Genomic DNA, 14,955 nt, shown 5'->3' on the forward strand with positions numbered 1-14,955 from the left:
AGTCACCTTTCACAGAGCTCCCCGGATGATCTTTATAGGGGTCACAGTCTGGCTCCCCACTGTTAAGAATTGGGGCTAGCAAACCATCCCAGCCAGCAGATGTGGTGATTTGAAACAGGCAGATCATGCTGTTGCCAAAAGTTTCAAAGTTGAACATGTCATCAATCCCAACTTCCCTCTTAACATAGGCAAAGTTGGACATGCCAAATATCGCATAGATAAACATGACCAGGAAGAGCAGCAGCCCAATGTTGAACAAAGCAGGAAGAGACATCATCAAAGCAAAGAGCAGAGTGCGGATTCCCTTAGCGCCTTTAATGAGACGCAGGATTCGACCTATTCTGGCAAGTCGGATGACTCTGAATAGTGTGGGGGATACAAAGTACTTTTCAATCATCTCAGCTAAGAACATACCTAGAGAAAAAAAAGTGAATATTTTAAATATAGTTTTAAATTTATTCATTCATTACCTATAGAAAGATTTATTTATTGTTCTCTCCAAAACAATCAGTATCAGGAGTCTGTTATAGCAAGATATCAAGAAATTATTACATTTTATTGAAAGCTGTTACTAAGTTGAAAGCACCTTCCTCATGTTGAAATGCTATCTAGGAGAAGGGAAATAAGTAAAAGAAAAAAGACTGCTTGTGCAAAGGTAGCTAATGTCTGTCTAAGCTTTCAGTTATTCCTAAAGCAGCCTGCAAAGAGAAGTTTCTGTCCTAGATATTATTAGTTCTTGTAAGCGGAGCCTATTACCACTGTCTTTTATGAAGGACTATATTGGCTTAATTTCTGCAAATTAGTGATTTTTTTTGTTGTTTTGCCTGAGGATCTACACTGTATCAGCACAGCCTCTCTCAGGTGTATCACTCTTTAAGACTTAAGTTTTTTCACACAACTAATTTGCACCTTGGAGACCTAAATAATGAACCTAAATATTCATCAAGACCTTAGTTGGCAAAAGCAATTAAAAATCTCACCCACTTCACATACTTTTCAGTTTTAGTACTGAAAGCAAAATTGTGGCTAGTTCTCATATATCACTAAACATTCCTCTTTATATTTGTACATGCTAATCTAACGTGCCAGATACTTCCTTTATGTTTTTTGATGTGGAAAATGACAGTGAATCTAACGGGAGAGATAAAAATCTTATATGCAACATTTCATATATTGTATGCTATAAAGTATGAAGATCTGAATCAACATGTAAGATCTGAATCAACATTTAAGTCATATAGGAAAGAGAAAATTTCATATTCAGTATCATAACATTCTTGAAGCAAATGTTCCCTTTTCTTTCCACTGGTTCTTTCTTGGAAGTGAAGCTCTTACCTACTATGGAGAGAATCACAACCACAAAATCAAAAATATTCCAGCCTATAGTGAAGTAGTAATGGCGAAGTGAAATCAATTTCAGGACAAATTCTCCAGTGAAAAGGATAATGAACACCAGGTTAATCCGGGATAAAATGGTTTCCATTTCTTTACTCTGGTCATCTGTTTCTACCATCATCGTGACCATGTTAAGGCAGATAAGTATCATGATGCTGATGTCAAATACTTGTTTGGTTACCAAATCAAAGACCATGCCTTGGAATTTGTTCTGAAAAAACAAAGATGGAATACAGTTTATACTTTGAAAATATTTGTCTTTACAAATGCCAAATGGGAAAGCAAATCCCAGTCAAGATTTAGGAGTGCAGAGCAAGACTCATTATGCTGGTTTTGGCTGGGACAGAGTTAATTTTCTTCACAGTACCTAATACAGGGCTATGTTTTGGATTTGTGCTGAAGACAGTCTTGATAACACAGGGATGTTTTAATTATTGATGAGCGGTGCTCACACAGAGTCAAGGCCTTTTCTGCTCCTCACACCACCCCTCTAGCGAGTAGGCTGGGGGTGCACAAGAAGTTGGGAGGGGACACAGCCAGGACAGCTGACCCCAGCTGACCAAAGGGATGTCCCAAACCATATGATGTCACACTCAGCATATAAAGCTGGGGGAAAAAGAATGAAGGGGGGGAACATATGGAGTTATGGTGTTTGTCTTCTCAAGTAACTCTTAGGTGTGATGGAGCCCTGCTTTCCTGGAGATGGCTGAACACCTGCCTGCCAATGGGGAGCAGTGCATGAGTTCCTTGTTTTGCTTTGCTTGTGTGCGCAGCTTTTACTTTACCTAATAAACTTTATTTATCTCAACCCATGAGTTTTCTCACTTTTACCCTTCCAATTCTCTCCCCCATCCTACTGCCGTGGTGGGGGGGGGAGTGAGCAAGCGGCTGTGTGGTGGTTAGTGCTGGGTGGGGTTAAACCATGAGAGCCATTCACAATGTATCTGTTGATATACACCAAACCTATGCTGGTTTGTGTCTCTTCCTGTTAGAGAAGATCCAGAAGTGTACCACTGTTTGTTGAAGGGATGGGAGGGGAATAATGCAATAATAATAGTAATAACACTGACAATTCATATTATTGGTGTAAAAAAGGTGGTATGACTTGATACCCAGCAAGAGTACCAGCCAAAAAGAAACTAATTTTAGTTTCTTCTTAGCTGGTTTTAGAATACTGACACCCAGAGATGTCTCTCTCTTCCTTAAACTAGTTGTGCTTGGTGGGATTGTTGGACCGCTGAAGTTACATGTGTCAAACACATCACGACTGCAATAACCTAGTTATCCTTTAGTACTTAGCCAAATGTTTATTGCCACATGTCTCTCCTTGGAAAGACTATTTTTAACCACTTGGTGCATAAGGTGCAACAAGTATTTTATTTTTTTCCAAACACTGTAGGAGTTCAGTAAATAGCAGAGTAGTTTCTTATCTTAGAGACAATTTTATCCTAGTTTATGCTTTACTCCCTAGGGCATTCTTTTATTCTGTAAGATTATCTGCATCTGTGTTTCTCTTTCACATTAGGTGACCACTTCCCCCTTTGGTTTTCAGCAGCAAGGGCCAGTGCATCCCCATTTCCTACAAATTCTCTGGGAGGAGAAAAAACAGAAAATGAATTTTATCTGTGGGTAACAAGAGCGAATAAATGATCCAATCAACTGTACTTTTCTAGAATTTAGGCAGGGAATTATGAAATTTATCACATTAACCTTATTAAATCCTACAGTTCATACTTCTGAGTGTATGTTTTTAAATGAAACATGAACTATCTACTCTGCTGAATTTACAAGAAAATAAATGGAAAAAATATCTTATTTCCAGAGATATAACGTTCTCTTGTTGGCTAAAATCATATTCCTAAATGAGTATTTAATATTAGGGTATTAAAATCAATTCACTCTTACCACTGGCCTTGGTATAGGTTTCTGTGGCTTTTTGGATCCCAGTTTTTTCATTGCATTGTAATATTTCTTCTGTTCTTCTGTCATAAATATATCCTGACCTCCAAAGTAAAGAAACAATATCGAAACTAATTAGTATCACATTCACACTTCCAACATTTAACTATAGTACACCTTTCCGTAATATAATATTATGTTTATATTTGATTTATATAACAAAAGTGATTTTTTTCAGGTACTTGTAGTGTGGATGCTCATACGCATTCCTAACACACAAAAAAAGCCCTTACTGGTGCCTTGTCAGGCTGACAGTTGAGTTTTTCCCATGTCTTCATGCTCGCTTTTGCTGACACAGCTAAAATGGTTCTTAATATACTGATGCTGTTAAATAACTTCCTGATTAGAATATGTTTAGTGCACAGGAGCTTTTAGGATTACAGCTAGCCAGGTCTAAAAGTGGGGTGACTTTGAGGAAGAAGTTGTGTCAAGGGAGAGTATTTGGGTATAATCTGAGGGTTTTAATGACAGCAAAAAAATCACCTTTGACGTAAACTTAAGAAAAGTAACCCAAATCATGCCATAGCAAATTATTAATTAAAACACCACTGGAGCCCTGACTAACTCAAATTAGCCTTTGTTTGCAAATGCAAATACTGCCAATCAGATGCGTTACTGACTGACTGAATTATAGTATAAAGTAAATTGTGCTTATTAATGAGTCTGAAACACAATGTCAAAGTCACTGTCTCCTAAACAGCATATTGAAGCCCAAAGTATGGCATAATTCATAAACTGAGGAAGTAGCCCCAGACATGTTTCTGGGACTTTTAAGAAGGTAAAGAATATTTTCACAAGGAAAAATTTCTGTAGTGCACAATTTACTTTTACCATGGATTCTGTTTAGTATTACTGCTTTTTATTTGGTGATCCGATAAAACCAAATCATATGAAATTGCTTTTTCACAGCATACAAAGATTTAGAATGATCTTGAGGTTCTAGTTCTTTTTGGCAGTTGAAGGCTAAGAATCATGAGGCTTCAAAATATTTTAAATGTGATTATTTATATTTTTAGTTTCTTAAAGTTATTTTAAATAAAACTATATGCATTATCATTATAGTTGTATGTCAAATGTATACAGAAAAAAATCCTTCCTTTCATACCTTTGCTTTATTATTACTAATAAATTATAGATTGTATCTGTATCTAACAAGTTCATCTTATTTCTCACAAGTGTTAGAAAACCAGAGCCCGTTTGTACACATTTTTGCTTGTATCTTTAAGCCTGTTAACATGAGGTCTATTGAACTTACTCTTAACCCACTGTTCAATAATTCGCAGAACTATTATCTATTCTATGAACACAATGCTATATTGCATCTTCATTAAAGGTCAACACTTTATAAGATTAATTAAAATTAATTTATCTTAGCTATTTAAAGTTAATTAAAAAAGAAACTCTTCCACGGCAGATAATATTACATCTAATCAAAAGAATAATGCACATTCCCTTTTCGCATCTTCATTTCAGCTCTTAAACAATTTACAAATTGTTATGAACTGAACCATATTTTGTTTCTCTCTGCTTGTCAAAATGCTGGAATGCAAAGGTCAAAATCACATCCACAGATCTAGCACAGATTATGTTAAAAAACACACATTTTTGTTCAAGGACTTGAAATAACTTTTGATTTTTATTAGCTTTACATAAATAAGTTATTATTCATTATGGCTAATAATTCATAGCTCTGTGGAAACACTTTAAATACTTATCTTCTTTTTTTGTTGGTTGAAGTTGTCTATAATAACACCAATGAAAAGGTTCAAGGTAAAGAATGATCCAAATATGATAAAGATGACAAAATAAAGATACATATACAAGTTGTCCTCATACTTAGGTTGATCTTCTACCTACAAAATATAAATTTTATTACCCATTAGAATACTAGATGTAAAAAATGATGTTTATAATTTATGAACAGGTATATGCTATCTCAGCTAGAAAAGCTATAAACTGCACTCAGTTGTTAAAAAGACCCAACATATCTATTCCAAACAATATTTAGAGAAATGGAAGCTGACAGAATAATTACTCATATGTAATTTTAAAGTAAATGCACACACAGATATGTTTATGTATGTACATATATACAAAGTTCCTCATATGGAAAGAAGAAGCAATGTGGGACTGAGAGCAGTACTTGAAATTTTAACAGCACAAATCTAAATATTTTATATTGTGTTCAGTATATTTTCATGCAACAGAATCAATCAATTTTACTGTCGCCTAAATCTCCCTGGAACTCATTTGGTCTTACGTGAGTGTTCTGACATCCGGCTTAGAACAGATGCTTTCAGTAAATTTCTAGTGAGTACATACTTTGTGAAATCCATTAAATGAGGCAAATTTCTAAGGAAGATTTTGGGATTTTGTTATTGTCTTGATTCTTACAGATTCCACATCTAAATGCCTGCACCTCTACTGCACAATCTGCTAGAGTGTGGAAATGCTGAAGTTAATGAAACAGGATTTGTGTGAGACAAATATGACTGTGTGGTGATGGATATCACTAATGTGATGATAACCTATGTTGTACAGAACTAGTTCAGGCATCTGTGTTGCACTTCTCTGTACAAGGTAAACATAGTTTTAGTTTTGTAGCCAAGCTAAAAGTCTAATCCCTAGAAAACTTAACAGATGATCTTCAACCTAAAAATCTAATTGCACTTAAATAGGTAGGTAACATAAGTGCTCTACCTAAAGAAACAATGATATGCACAGTTGCAAATTATAAATCAAGATTAATATATTCAATAAGTAATAAGTACATTATATAATCTTAAGTGAATTTATACTCATGATTACCAAACACAGTGGTTAAAAAAACCTATTTTTTGTTTTTTTCGTTAATGTTAGCTTTTTTTTAAAAAAAGTCCAGTTAATTTATTTGGCTAAACAGAAGGAAGTGGGATTAATTTTTTCCACTACAAATTGTAAGATTCATGAATTTACATAAAAGTTCCTTTCTAGACTAAATGTATCTGGAAAAAAATGTATTGATGCTGATTATAATTCTTAATGTTATTGTATGTGTAGCTGTTTAAATTCTATACTCTAGAAGTATATCAGAATATAACTAACAGATGATCTTTGAAAGTCTTACACTTACATCTCGTGAATCAACAGCAGCATACATAATATCCATCCATCCTTTGAAAGTAGCCTAGAAATAAAGTACAGTTGTTTATCTTCCCTATAAAAATTCATAATGTGGAGAATAACTAGTTTACAGCATTTGGACTTTAACTTTTAATAAAATCATATGTGAATTTATAAGCCACATTTAATAACACAGGCATAATAAAATATTTTTCATAGTAATACTAGCTTTTTTGGGAAATTATTTTTTAGGTATTCCAAAAATATTAAAAATCAGGCTCTGAAGGTCTCAGCAAGGGCACAGTGTGTTTGGAGCTGCAGATGCTTACTTTGCAGATAAAGAATGGTAGATTTGAATAGACATTGATAGTGGAGATGTTCAGGTAGAATCTCCTGGAATCACTCATGGTGACAGCCATTTTATCAAGTTAACAAAATGAATTGATGGAGTCAGCAATACAACTTCTGGGCAGGTAACAACATGCATCTGAATGTTTTTGCTATGGCTAAACTGCCATGGTATTTTTAGAAATGTTTTAATCCCACATAACTAAAAGGAATAGATTCTGTTCATAATCAAAATATACATTGGTTCTTAAGGGATAAGATTTACAGAAGACCAAAGAGTGAACTGTGAAAGAGCTGTGATCAACTTTTAGAAAACTTTGGGCTGAGTTCCTATAGAGACTTTGTCTAGGTAGAATAAAGAGTAAAAAAGATCTGCCATCATTGCTCTAAGAAAGTGCTTTTCATGGATGTTGAATGTCCACTTATTGAGGAACACCAAAGTGTTCCAAGCTTATTCACAATTTAAAAAAGAGCTGAAAAGCCTGTGAAATGAACAGACAAAGAGCATCTCTCCTGAGGAGACTGAGGAGAGGAACCATCTCAAGGAGTATATTTGCATCTGTGCTTGCCAGAAGTAGCTTTGGTGCTTTGGTACAGCTACTAGTTTTCACAACAGAAAACTTGCAGTCTGGGAGTGTTGATGTCCTCCTGAATCTTGCAGTGCAATACAAATTTGCTAAGGTGTGCTTGAAGCCAGGCTTCATAGATCTTTCTGGCTCAGTTGACCATTGACAGCCATTTGGTGCACTTTGCATAGCAATATGGGAAGAGGAGCAGAGTTTGGTAAGAGCAATAAATATAGGACAAGAGTGGAGGGAGAATATTAGTGGAGACAATCAGATGAAGAGATGACGATACATGCTCGAGGATCCCTTAATCTCTGCAGAAAAAGTAAAGGGCAGAAAGGAATATTTGAAAAGGAGAATAATGAAAAATCAGAACAAAAAGAAATAAAGAAAGAGAAGAACAAAAGGGCCACAGTAGTGATGCAATAATTAAAGACCAACACTGTCTGGATGGCTGACACGGGTGACATTCAGACACAGCTTCAGTAGACTAGAAGTTTTTCTTACACATCTTCAGAGGCAAGTATTGGTAATAAAATGGCTCACTTTAATCTCTAGTACAAGGGTAGCAATGAGATCTGAAGTCAGAGAATTAGAATCATGAGAGTCACATTGCCTTTAAAAGCAAAACAATTTAAGCCAGGTTGTTAATTTGGGAATCAAGGTCAGCTAGGGATACTGACCTGCTCCGGGACAGAAGGGACAAGCATATAGTTCTTAGATAACTTGGTGATATCAGAGCAGTAACAATCCGATGACATTTCTGACATCTTTTCATACAGTGAAGCAGTATGTCAAGTAACAAACAAGTGATTCTGCAGAGCTCAATCATCTAAACATAATTGCTTGCTTTCTTGCTCATGTCTCGCTTGCTTTCTTTCTTGTTTTGAGTAAGATATAAGCTATCAGAAGCTCCATTCTAAGCCAAGAATGTAAAGTGCTAAGGTCTTAATTCCTCTGACATAAATAAAAGGTGTGCTCAGTACCTTGAGCAAAGACATTTCTATACCACACTGCATAGGAAGAGGACTTGAAGGGGAATGCAATTTACAGACTTTGTATAAGTAGCAGTAATTAATAGAATGAATATGCCATACAATACAATAACATTTAATACTTCACACAGATAATACTATAAGTAGCGTAATATTTATTGAGTAGATTATAATGTCACTTTAACAAGCATTGATGGAATACGGTAGTTTAAAATCATTAGTATTTTTTGTGGTAAAAGTATTTTACATTTTCTTATTTTAATGTCTTTGTTAATGAAACGTATTTATTTTAGTAGCAAGTGCTGTTTATTGCAAACATCAAGAGAAAGTGTTATATGATTAATCAGACCTAATACTCAATTAGGATCTGTCTATCAGTAACTATCCATTTTCTTCCCATGGACAGCTCCTACTTCTCTCAGAGGATTTCAGACCTCTTACACAAGTAATAATAGATAATAGAGAAAGAATTGGCTCCATGCTACCTGAAACATTTGGTGCCTTAATCTCAGATCTTGCATTATTGATGATTCCTTTCCCTAAACCAAATTCCAGGTCTGGAAAATCAAGCCCCTATCAAACAAATATCTGTACAGGAGACACCAGGTCAATAGATTTTTATTTTTACCATCTAACTTAAAAACTGGTTCTTTAGATGGGTATAGGCATGAAGAAGAATCCACTCTACCTTGACCAGGCTGTTGACAAAAAAAAAATAATTATTTCACAGTGCCAAAAGTGCCTAAATTAAAGGATTTTGACTGTGAAGGAATGTTGTTGTGGATGTGTGATGGTATCTAGGAACATGTTATGTGGGGGGCATTGTCAGTATGGCACTTCAGACCAGGCAGTCAGTTAGGATGTCTTCCCTCTTTTAAGCTGCTGTCGGCCCTCCTGTCTGGCAAGATAACTGAGCTCATAAAGGAGGGGAGAAACCTTTTTAATAATTAGAGGGACCTCTGAGGCTTGTCCACTGTGACAGGACTAATGAAATGCATTCCTGAAGTTTATATTGTGCACCACTAAAAAGATTCTCGTACCTTTTTTCATTTATTGTTTTCACATCGTTATCATCATGACAAGACTGTATTCCCTAGCCTTGGAATGGAAAGTTACTCTACTAGCATTAATACAAAATTACAGGTAACAGTGCAATAGAGTTGTGTAATCTGTACATCATTGCTATGAAGAAATTATTCCACTACATAACAGTCTTAATTTGCCCATTTTTTCCTAGACTTCTTTAAAAAGAGAAAAAAAAATATATAAATTTACTTACCACTTGAAGCAGAGCAAGATATCCAGCTCCTACATTATCAAAGTTTACTTTCACGTTTTTCCATCGGGCACTTTGATTGTTTTTTATTAGTTCCTCGCACTGAGTATAATTGTTGACATCACTGACATCAAACATCTCACCAGTTGTGGTGTTGACACAGTGATAGAATTTGCCAGCAAACAGATTTACTCCCATGATGCTGAAGATGAGCCAGAATATAAGACAAACCAGCAATACATTCATGATAGATGGAATTGCTCCTACAAGGGCATTTACAACCACCTAGTGTACAAATTAGACAAAATAGCCACTTAGTTTATGAACAGAAAAATACTTTAAAAATGTTAAACCAGTATTAATATGGAGTGAACAGCTAAAATATTACATTAAAAATTTATGGGGGAAATGTTTAAGGTTCAATAAAAACACTAATGAGATTGTGAAAAGCAAGATATAAAATAATATGGAAACCAAGACAATGCAAAAGTCTGAAAAAAAACTCAAAGAGGAAAGAAAACCTGTTAGTAGAAAGATGGATTCTTAGAATTTGTGTGCTCTAGAGAAAAAGAGAGAAATAAATGTTAAATTCCAACAATACAAATCAAAATCTATAATAGAAAATAAACCAGAAAAAGATCAAAGAATGATGATGTGGAAGACTGAATAAAAATGTCTGCATGTAAAACTATCATTTCTAATGATTTTCTTCTCAGAAATTTTATGTATCTATTGGCACCAGTGTATTTTAGCATTTACATACAACGTAGCATAATTAAGCACATCTTATTTCATTTTTATTAACAGCATCTGCTATAAGTCTTGGTTTTAAATTGCCTGGCTCACTGTAGTTGCTCTTACACTTATCTGTTAGGGTATTTTTTTAATTGTCTGCATTTAATACAGTTGAGCTACTCTATATAGGCAAATGGCAGTAAAAGATCAGATGAAATCCCTTTGACAAAAAATTTCTTTTATTTAATGTGGTTCAACTAAAAGAAAGATGCAGATATTCAGACATTTTTCTACCAAATCAGTAGACTGCAGTAGTTTTTTGTGTGTGGTTTTGAAAATAGTATTATTTTTCAGTTCACTAATTTGACTGAAAGTAGTCTAAGTTCAAGAGAGATTTTGCCTACTTAATAGAGTAGGGACGGACGTCTTGTTTGCAATGCAAATCACGTAAAGCATAATGGTGATGGTGGTGTGCCACAGGACCCACTCCCCTAGACTGGCTAGAATGTCAGCAGCCTCAGCCCAGCCAGGAGCCACATTATTTATTTGGAAACATAGGAAGTTTAGGTCATAGGAAGACCTATGACCAAACTATATGTGTTGCAGCATCTTGGTATTTTGAGGGGAAAGATTAAAAGGAGATTTCTCAATAACATTACCTTGTTAATTTTTGATGCATCAGGTTTTCCAGGAAATAGCATAGTCTGCATTTTCAGAAGACAACTTGTAATATTTTGGGTTTGTTTGTAGGGGGGGTTTTTTTTGCCAGATTGGCAGAATATGGAAACAATAATTTGCTCAACAGGAAGGATTTAGCTGTGTAGAAGGAGAGGTAAGATAGCAGCTGATGCATTCGTATGAAGTAAAGGACACTAGCAGAGAAAATTATTTCGCATTTCTCCCTTCTATACTTCCAACCCCATCCTTATTTCAGTATCTGTTCAGACAACCTTTCCCTAATACTAGCACATTTATTGTGGTATTTTTTTCCCAGGAAAGTAAACAAAGAGCCACAGGGAGGCTTTAGTTTCTGGTGTGTAACTGTTGTCAGCTTCTTCACGTTTTTTTGGGTTTGTTTTGTTTTGGCTTGTTTTTTTTTGTTTTCTGGCTAATCCCATTCCATCCTGAACCACTGACAAACTAAAATTTTAGAGAACAGAAGTTAGCTACAGAACTTTATAAAATAAAGTCCCCAGCTAATCTGGAGAAAAAAATCCCAACCCTCTGTTCTAAAATTTCTCATGTCCTTTTACTTTTCTATATAGGTCCAAAAATCAATGGAAATTTTAAGAGTCAGGGGGCTGGTATAACACAACTATGCAATAGTGAGCAGGGAAATTTAATGAGCTCAAGGTCTAATCTCCAAATGTAAGCTGTACACCTCTTGTGTATAAGGGTATGTTGGAAGGCCTTTTTTCCACACATTTTTATGTGCATTCCCATTCTGGAGTTCTTTGCAGAGGGCATGAGTGTCACACTTCTACATTAATTTTTGTATGCATATATTCGTTCACACTCATTCATTTATCTCACCCTCATTCCTTCAAATCGTGACAAGGCTCTTAAAGGTCTTAAAGCTCTTAATGTCCGAAGTGATTTAATGGCACCAAGTTCAGAATAGCCCAAAGCATTGGCTATTAAGCTAACCAATGAGACCTATGAAAATACAGAAAGAATATTATTATAAAAAACATTCTACACTGTTTATTTAAAAAGAATACAGATGCAAACAACAGAAATATCAACAGCGACAAATGGAAGAACACTGTTCTTGCTTATAGTGACATTGGAGGCCCAATCCCAATGTTCATAGTTGCTGGAAAGGCAACAGGTCATATGAAGGCATGTTTGAAAAAGGAATATATGCTATTAAATTTATATTATAGCTGGATAGGGTTTAACAGTCAGATAGAAGCACACTGTTGGTGAAGGATAAAATTTTCAGAAATATTTAAAGACAAAATAACCATAGTTTCAGTAACTTCATTAAGGTTCCACCTTCCAAGCAACTTATAATTCTGAATACACCAGGCTAGTTTATTAACTATTGACAGTATTATCAATATCTATAATCAATAATAATATGCTAAATAATGTAATGGTTAATTAGCTTTTGTTATAACTATTACTTCTAAGTCAAACACTCAGTTCATAGCAACAATAGCCAGGTATCTATGAAATATATATTGACAGAGGTGGTACTTTCTCACTTGCCTGACAACTCTCTCTTTTTTTTTTTTTCTCTCTAAGTATAGGAAAATATTATGAGATAGATACTAACAGATGCTAACATTGTAACAGTAAGTGTGTTATTATCTACAACCGTAGTGAGCTCCTAATTCACGTCACTGGGATGTTATCGTAAGCCTATCCATTTCAGGAAGGAGCAATTAATTTTCTTCTCAAATGGAACTGAGTTTTAAACAGTGTTAATGTGAAATAATTTAATTTGCTTACTTCAAGCAGTATTGGAGACAAGAGTGGGAAAATATAATAATATTTTATTCAGTTCTACCACCAAAAGCATAGAAGACACATAAATGAACGTAGGCATATTTCAGTCCTTGAAAAACTCCCTCAAATGTTCATTGCTGTACCTCAGTCTAGAGAGTTCTCCAAATACTTGGCTGTACAGAAATAGGCATTCACTGGTAATGGTGGTAAGATTCTGCACTTTATATGGAAAGGTGGTTTCACAAACACAAGAGTTGCAAGATCATGTCTCAAAAGGACAATCCGAGAGCAGACAGAAATCAATTATTCATTACTATGTGGCTATGTTTATTAATCTAACAGAAAATAGTATTTTAGTGAATTCTTATCACTGTACCTTTCAACAGGATTGCATGTCAGGATGTATTTCTTCCTATCAAAGGAAAGGCTTATTTTACTGCTGTAATGGATAAGTTTGTAAAGAAACTCGCTGTAATTGATCAGCATATTAAGAAGAAAATATTACTGATTTTCTGTAGTCTGTAACTGAGGACTGTTCAGCTTCCAAGAGATAACTTTATTGTTTCTGCCTTTGCTTTAATTATTGTCATTAATTGTTATTAATCATTAACACAATTTACTTTTCCTGTGATTCTACAGAGAGAGAGTTCTTTTTTATGCTTAGCCACTATTAATATATTCCAGAGATAACAAGACATGGAATTCTCTGTATTTTTAATAGAATATTAATTGATTCACTCACATCAAGAAGGTACCCAGACATGACAATTGACTTTAGTGTAAAGACAGCACATTTTATGGATTACACATAAACTATGAAATATATGTTAAAAACATATGTCTCACAGTGGGAGAGCAAGTCTTCTCTTTTAAAATTGAACTCACATTCATGGCTCCTTCATTTTATACCTTTCTCCCCAAACTAGCACTCTGCCTTAGCTATCTTTCACAAACAAGACTCTATACAAGCTACCTACCTAGCTGTACCCCTGTAACTTCAGTGGCACTGTTTATACTGTCAGTTTTTAAGGTCTGATTTTAAGTCATTCTCCAGCCTAGTTTGTGCTTTCCTTTTCAACCTACTTGCAGCTTTCTTACCATGGTGCTAGTGCTCTTACATCATAAATCTGAAGTTGTTTCACAGAGAAATACTTCATCTATTGTAAACAGCACGTTTTCCTCTGAAGGACAGTTCAAATGAGAGGCAAATATTTGCTTGGAATTCTTTTATATTGATTCTATCATTTATACAGCCCAAGTATATACAGCTATTCTGTACCACTCTGGTTTTCTCACTCTTCTTAGTTTGGTCTTCTGTCATCTGTTCCACCTGTTTTGTTGTTAGTAGGTGAGAAAATAAACGACTTTGTATACTGATAGATTAATTTCTTTGAGACAGGAATGCATGTAGATGCAGTAATTTTAATAAATGAACTCAAAATGGTGGAAGAATTTTTATATTCATCTCCCAAAACTGGAGGGTTGTATGTTCACATTTTTGTGTACGGATCTTCTAATGTAGATTATCTCTTGCAAAAAATGTTTTTAAAACTTAGCAGTCACAGTTAGCCCTGCTCAAGATCTTCAGTCAGGGTTGTCATCCGAGCCAGATCATTGGTCATATGCTTCCACACTGACTTTATTTCTATTTAGGCCTAAAATTTTAATCCATATGAATTCTGTGCTCCTTGGTGAGGTGGCTAATTTGATTCCAGGTCCTCAGTGGCGTATGGCCCTCCTCACTTCCAACACAGCTTATCCTATCTTTCATTTATCCTATCTTTCACATAGTTTAAGTGTTCAGATGTTACACTTAACTAGGACTAAAAAGAAATGGCAATATTTGGAAAAAAAATCCAAATATTTTTGTTTTCCTTCTATTGAGAAGTTAATGATTTTTCTTATTTTGTGAAAGACAGATGTTGTATTGTTGGTTTTCCAGGTAGGCATTTTTGACACCCTCAGACACAGGATGTTGGACTTAATGTAGCCTCTCTTACGGCTTATGTAACCTTTCTTACAGCATATGTAGCCTTTCATATGTTATGGTCCTATGCTAAGATAATATTTTTTCTATATGTGCTTGGCTAATAATTCTTTATGATATTTTACTGGCAAGCATTAA

The 14,955-nt window shown here is 34.8% G+C and overlaps 1 protein-coding gene across 1 annotated transcript in view; it reads right to left on the reverse strand.

Annotated features, from left to right (window-relative positions):
• Window positions 1-6: 6 nt before the first annotated feature.
• LOC104462174 (sodium channel protein type 2 subunit alpha-like) overlaps window positions 7-14,955 on the reverse strand; it is a gene marked incomplete at its 3' end in the record, with an annotated part of 58,410 nt that continues 43,461 nt past the window's right edge. Inside the window, 7 exon segments of the mRNA XM_010074022.1 lie at window positions 7-414; window positions 1,336-1,606; window positions 3,301-3,405; window positions 5,070-5,207; window positions 6,467-6,520; window positions 9,645-9,926; window positions 11,910-12,032. Of these exon segments, the coding sequence (XP_010072324.1) occupies window positions 7-414; window positions 1,336-1,606; window positions 3,301-3,405; window positions 5,070-5,207; window positions 6,467-6,520; window positions 9,645-9,926; window positions 11,910-12,032 (1,381 nt within the window).

The sequence above is a fragment of the Pterocles gutturalis genome, unplaced genomic scaffold (genome assembly GCF_000699245.1).
Source record: "Pterocles gutturalis isolate BGI_N339 unplaced genomic scaffold, ASM69924v1 scaffold3087, whole genome shotgun sequence".
Taxonomy (NCBI): domain Eukaryota; kingdom Metazoa; phylum Chordata; class Aves; order Pterocliformes; family Pteroclidae; genus Pterocles; species Pterocles gutturalis.